The sequence below is a fragment of the Coregonus lavaretus genome (assembly GCF_964263955.1).
Source record: "Coregonus lavaretus genome assembly, chromosome: 4".
NCBI lineage: Eukaryota > Metazoa > Chordata > Actinopteri > Salmoniformes > Salmonidae > Coregonus > Coregonus lavaretus.
The window spans coordinates 77,691,636-77,698,827 of NC_139991.1; the positions used below are offsets into that span (position 1 = coordinate 77,691,636).

At 44.3% G+C, this 7,192-nt stretch overlaps 1 protein-coding gene across 1 annotated transcript in view; it reads left to right on the forward strand.

The window, feature by feature from the left end:
* The first annotated feature begins 249 nt into the window (after positions 1-249).
* LOC311127835 (ceramide glucosyltransferase) overlaps positions 250-7,192 on the forward strand; it is a 55,671-nt gene continuing 48,728 nt past the window's right edge. The window contains exon 1 of the mRNA XM_084159716.1: positions 250-440. Coding sequence (XP_084015842.1) covers positions 343-440 — 98 coding nt within the window. The 5' untranslated portion in view covers positions 250-342. The remainder of the gene's footprint in view (positions 441-7,192) is intronic.

Sequence of the window (7,192 nt, forward strand, 5' to 3'; positions counted from 1 at the left end):
CACAAGTTGTATTGTATTATATAGCGCAATAAAATGTATGCACGCATGACTGTAAGTCGCTTTGGATAAAAGCGTCTGCTAAATGGCTTATTATGATTATTATGATTATTATTATGATGATGATGATCTGTAGTAGTAGACGAGAGACGTGGTTCTTTAGTCTAGAGCTGGAGGTGTTGTTCAGTCAGCAGACTACCGTCGTCATGGGCGGAAGGACCGTACCCCGCCCAGTTCGTACCCCGCCTCAGATTCTCTACCTCGGGCGAAAACCGCTCTCCGGTCTGCGTGGATATTTACACCCGTGGTGTAGCCACAACAACGGGCTGTAGCGTAGCCACAACCATGGCCCTTCTGGATCTTGCCATGCAAGGGCTCTCCGTCTTTGGATTCATTCTATTTATCGTGCTGTGGTTTATGCACTTCATGTCCATCATCTATGTGTAAGTATTGCATATCTATTTAGCTAGCTAGTAGCGGATTTAACTCACCTCCACCATATACGATGAGTTGAGCAGCGACTAGTGTGGGCAGACAGGAACTCTGAATCACATCAAATTACGTTTTTTTAAATAAAAAAACTACTGATTTCAGCACCCAAAAAATAGTCTGCAATTACACACGACACTGTTCTGCGTAATTGCGGCATATTTGTGTGCTGAAATCAGTAGTTTTTGATAAAAACTTGATGTCGGAGCTCCAGTCCGCTCAACTCCATTGTAAATCGTTGAGTTTAGTCAGCTAGTTAGCTATGTCGCTTAAGACAAATCAGCAAGCTAACGGTAGTTAACTCAAAGTTGTCAAATATATATATATATAGCAAGCTGCTACTAACTAGCTATCTATGCCGATATAGTGAATTTATAATTCCTCTAACCTCGACCAGGATAACTAACTAGCTAGCCACCGTGAGCTAGATGGCTAGCTAAACATCGATTAGTTTGCTAGCTAACGTCAGCTGACTAGTTACCTAGCCAAGGTTGAGTGGGCACTGTGACGTTAGTTAACAAACATGTAACTAGTTACAGTTGTTAGCTAACTATTTGTAAGATACTACCAAAGATACTGGTTGATGCTGTTTCTTTGTCTAGACTGGTGTTTTTCAGCGCTTCCTTGTCTTTCTGATGCTGCATTATCTACAGTAGGTAGATAGCTAACGTTACTTTACATCTACCTACCTAATTCGTAGATTTAGCTTGTTTGATAGCGATCTAGTACCTGCTCTTGTGGCTAAGGAAATCCGTTAACGGTGTCATTTTCATTACGGTGATAGGCAGCGGGAGAAAGCACCGTTTCCCCCATTTGATGGGGAGTTAGAGGCCGATTATACTCAACTCTACGAGGTAGAGGCCGATTATACTCAACTCTACGAGGTAGAGGCCGATTATACTCAACTCTACGAGGTAGAGGCCGATTATACTCAACTCTACGAGGTAGAGGCCGATTATACTCAACTCTACGAGGTAGAGGAGGAGAGGCCGATTATACTCAACTCTACGAGGTAGAGGCCGATTATACTCAACTCTACGAGGTAGAGGCCGATTATACTCAACTCTACGAGGTAGAGGCCGATTATACTCAACTCTACGAGGTAGAGGCCGATTATACTCAACTCTACGAGGTAGAGGCCGATTATACTCAACTCTACGAGGTAGAGGCCGATTATACTCAACTCTACGAGGTAGAGGCCGATTATACTCAACTCTACGAGGTAGAGGCCGATTATACTCAACTCTACGAGGTAGAGGCCGATTATACTCAACTCTACGAGGTAGAGGCCGATTATACTCAACTCTACGAGGTAGAGGCCGATTATACTCAACTCTACGAGGTAGAGGCCGATTATACTCAACTCTACGAGGTAGAGGCCGATTATACTCAACTCTACGAGGTAGAGGCCGATTATACTCAACTCTACGAGGTAGAGGCCGATTATACTCAACTCTACGAGGTAGAGGCCGATTATACTCAACTCTACGAGGTAGAGGCCGATTATACTCAACTCTACGAGGTAGAGGCCGATTATACTCAACTCTACGAGGTAGAGGCCGATTATACTCAACTCTACGAGGTAGAGGCCGATTATACTCAACTCTACGAGGTAGAGGCCGATTATACTCAACTCTACGAGGTAGAGGCCGATTATACTCAACTCTACGAGGTAGAGGCCGATTATACTCAACTCTACGAGGTAGAGGCCGATTATACTCAACTCTACGAGGTAGAGGCCGATTATACTCAACTCTATGAGGTAGAGGAACATTTTAGTACAGTCCCGTTTCTGTCTCAGGCACAAACTTCTCTAGACAGAGTTCAGCCACACACTAAATCAGATTTAGTGATTGTTTTTCCTGTAGGCAATGTGTTCTAGCTGCTCATGTGCACATTACATTAACTGAAATTAATTGCTGGTAGCTAGCTACTAGTTTTACGAGACTAGGCAGTGGCTGTTATTCATATTGACATAGAAGTAGCTGAATGTAGAGAATCGGCTCATGTGTCTTTACTCAAAGACTGGGATAGGAAAGTTGTCAGTGTTGCCTGGATTCGAGGTGCCCACGAAATGCCACTCTATTCCTGGCTATGTATCGCAATACGTTCTCTGGTCAAAAGTAGTGGTCTGTATCCAGGCTCTGTCGTAGCCGGCCGCGACCGGGTGACCCATGGGGCGGCGCACAATTGGCCCAGCGTCGTCCAGGGTAGGGATGTAGCTCAGTTGGTAGAGCATGGCGTTTTGTAACGCCAGGGTTGTGGGTTCGATTCCCACGGGGGGCCAGTATGAAAAAAATATAAGGTATGCACTCACTAACTGTAAGTCGCTCTGGATAAGAGCGTCTGCAAAATGACTATAATGTATATAAGGAATAGGGTGCCATTTGGGACGAACCCAGGAGTCAGGACAGGAGAAAAGTGGTATTTTTGGCATGGGACTATAGCTAATGGATGGGGAGGCTGACTATTGTAATGGATCAATGTGATGTATACATGTGTAGCTAATGGGTTTGCTGCGTCAAAACCCAATGTTGAAGACTCCTGCCCACTAGTATCAACACTTATATTTAGTTTGGGATTAATCATTGATCTTCTGTAAATTTAAAGGCCCAGTGCAGTCAGTGTGATTTAAATCTATTTATCTGTGTTATTCCTGATTTTGTTTTTGTTTTTTCAACCAGCAACTATCTACACAGGACCTTCTAATCAGCAGGTTTGAATGGGCGGGAGTTTTGTATTTCCCAGGTGACATCATCATCTGGTAAATTGGTTAATAGACCAATAACAAACACTTCCAAGCCTCTCTGCCAATCCAAATCACTTTTATTTCCTGGGCGGGAACTTCATGTGTGGTGAGGAATGGTACATACAAGACACAACAACATGGAACACTAAAACATGTAGGCTACAGTATAAAGGATTAGACGCATTTCTATGCAATCCCAGGGTATATACTATGAAACGTAGAAACACGCTATTTTTTTACATACGTTGATGTTGGGGTGGTGCTGGAGATGATCAAATATGAAGTTGACATAAAAATTAAAATAAATCCCTTTATGTGATTTGCTTTGTATAAAAGTAAAGACTCAGCTTCAAAATGGCGTATCATACACTGTGGTTGGAGGAAACATGCTTTAAAAGTTGACACATTTACAATCTCATTTAGGAGAAAAGGGCTTTCAAACATGTTGCTGTGATTTACACACTTCCTCTACATTAATCACTGGGAATACTTTCACCAAATTGCCAAAAATGGATTCTCTGAAAGTTCTCTCACTAAGTTCCCCCATCAGGTAAAACATTAGGCTAACAGTATTACATTCCCTGTAATGTATAGTGAAGACACCCCTTTCACATTGACCAGCTACAATGCTGTTCTTTGTTTTACGCCCATTTAGCATCCTCTTAAGCCCACCCACCTCTTTAAGAATTCACATGTCAACCCATGCGACTGTGGCCATGTGCTAAAGCAGTGAGGTAGTGCTTAAAAAATATATATATATATATATTTTATTAGCTTCAAGTGCTAGCCTACAAGTAGGGACCAAGCCCCTGCCACTCACAACAACAAAAGACGAAATATACAGTGAGGGGAAATAAGTATTTGATCCCCTGCTGATTTTGTACGTTTGCCCACTGACAAAGACATGATCAGTCTATAATTTTAATGGTAGGTTTATTTGAACAGTGAGAGACAGAATACCAACAAAAAAATCCAGAAAGACGCATGTCAAAAATATTATAAATTGATTTGCATTTTAATGAGGGAAATAAGTATTTGACCCCTCTGCAAAACATGACTTAGTACTTGGTGGCAAAACCCTTGTTGGCAATCACAGAGGTCAGACGTTTCTTGTAGTTGGCCACCAGGTTTGCACACATCTCAGGAGGGATTTTGTTCCACTCCTCTTTGCAGATCTTCTCCAAGTCATTAAGGTTTTGAGGCTGACGTTTGGCAACTCGAACCTTCAGCTCCCTCCACAGATTTTCTATGGTATTAAGGTGTGGAGACTGGCTAGGCCACTCCAGGACCTTAATGTGCCTCTTCAAAATAGGCTACTAAAGCATGATTTGGCCCCAGGATCATTAGGTTCCCCTAGCCTTTTACCGGATCATTAGGTTCCCCTAGCCTTCTACCGGATCATTAGGTTCCCCTAGCCTTCTACCGGATCATTAGGTTCCCCTAGCCTTCTACGGGATCATTAGGTTCCCCTAGCCTTCTACCGGATCATTAGGTTCCCCTAGCCTTTTACCGGATCATTAGGTTCCCCTAGCCTTCTACCGGATCATTAGGTTCCCCTAGCCTTCTACCGGATCATTAGGTTCCCCTAGCCTTCTACCGGATCATTAGGTTCCCCTAGCCTTCTACCGGATCATTAGGTTCCCCTAGCCTTCTACCGGATCATTAGGTTCCCCTAGCCTTCTACCGGATCATTAGGTTCCCCTAGCCTTCTACGGGATCATTAGGTTCCCCTAGCCTTCTACGGGATCATTAGGTTCCCCTAGCCTTCTACCGGATCATTAGGTTCCCCTAGCCTTCTACCGGATCATTAGGTTCCCCTAGCCTTCTACCGGATCATTAGGTTCCCCTAGCCTTCTACCGGATCATTAGGTTCCCCTAGCCTTCTACCGGATCATTAGGTTCCCCTAGCCTTCTACGGGATCATTAGGTTCCCCTAGCCTTCTACGGGATCATTAGGTTCCCCTAGCCTTCTACCGGATCATTAGGTTCCCCTAGCCTTCTACGGGATCATTAGGTTTCCCTAGCCTTCTACCGGATCATTAGGTTCCCCTAGCCTTCTACAGGATCATTAGGTTCCCCTAGCCTTCTACGGGATCATTAGGTTCCCCTAGCCTTCTACAGGATCATTAGGTTCCCCTAGCCTTCTCCAGGATCATTAGGTTCCCCTAGCCTTCTACGCGATCATTAGGTTCCCCTAGCCTTCTACGGGATCATTAGGTTCCCCTAGCCTTCTACGGGATCATTAGGTTCCCCTAGCCTTCTCCAGGATCATTAGGTTCCCCTAGCCTTCTACGGGATCATTAGGTTCCCCTAGCCTTCTACGGGATCATTAGGTTCCCCTAGCCTTCTACGGGATCATTAGGTTCCCCTAGCCTTCTACCGGATCATTAGGTTCCCCTAGCCTTCTACGGGATCATTAGGTTCCCCTAGCCTTCTACGGGATCATTAGGTTCCCCTTCTACAGAATCATTAGGTTCCCCTAGCCTTCTACGGGATCATTAGGTTCCCCTAGCCTTCTACGGGATCATTAGGTTCCCCTAGCCTTCTACCGGATCATTAGGTTCCCCTAGCCTTCTACGGGATCATTAGGTTTCCCTAGCCTTCTACCGGATCATTAGGTTCCCCTAGCCTTCTACAGGATCATTAGGTTCCCCTAGCCTTCTACGGGATCATTAGGTTCCCCTAGCCTTCTACAGGATCATTAGGTTCCCCTAGCCTTCTCCAGGATCATTAGGTTCCCCTAGCCTTCTACGCGATCATTAGGTTCCCCTAGCCTTCTACGGGATCATTAGGTTCCCCTAGCCTTCTACGGGATCATTAGGTTCCCCTAGCCTTCTCCAGGATCATTAGGTTCCCCTAGCCTTCTACGGGATCATTAGGTTCCCCTAGCCTTCTACGGGATCATTAGGTTCCCCTAGCCTTCTACGGGATCATTAGGTTCCCCTAGCCTTCTACCGGATCATTAGGTTCCCCTAGCCTTCTACGGGATCATTAGGTTCCCCTAGCCTTCTACGGGATCATTAGGTTCCCCTTCTACAGAATCATTAGGTTCCCCTAGCCTTCTACGGGATCATTAGGTTCCCCTAGCCTTCTACGGGATCATTAGGTTCCCCTAGCCTTCTACAGGATCATTAGGTTCCCCTAGCCTTCTACCGGATCATTAGGTTCCCCTCTACAGGATCATTAGGTTCCCCTTCTAAAAAATAATAATTGTGGATTGTTTTAAATCTCATTGCCTACAGTCAGAAGGAAAGGTAGCGCTTGCAGTTTGGGCTGCACACGCTGCAAATACCAAATAGATAGTTGTTGTGATGCGATAGAAATTGCAATATTTCAACGTTCAATTGCGGGAAAAACCGTTTGGAAAGCAAATGGCTATTGCTGTAAAGAGAAGACAATGAAAATACTAATCTGTCTTCAAATGTGACCGACCGGCTCGATTCGGTCTTATGTAGCAACATTTGAAATTGTGTTTTTTTTTACATTGGATAAAAGTAGCGACTCGGAGCTAGAAAATTGTATATCATACACTACAGTTGAGGAACAATGGGAAAGTAATTCTGCTTTGAAAGTTGATTAACTTGTAACCTCACCTTTGAGTAAATGGCCCTTGAATGTTTTGGTACACCCACCTGGAGAGCTCTTCTTTGTCTACACCCATTCAGCATCGTTCACACCCTCTTTAGCCATAGCCCCACCCATCTCTTTAAGGATTCACATGTGAGGCCATGTACTAAACAACCAAAGAAGACAGGTTTATACTAAGGGTGTATTTGTAAATTCAATCTGCAAAGAAAGAACTGTAGGTATCTGATATAGCCTGTAGGTATCTGATATAGGTATCTGATATAGGTATCTGATATAGCCTGTAGGTATCTGATATAGCCTGTAGGTATCTGATATAGCCTGTATGTATCTGATATAGCCTGTAGGTATCTGATATAGCCTGTAGGTATC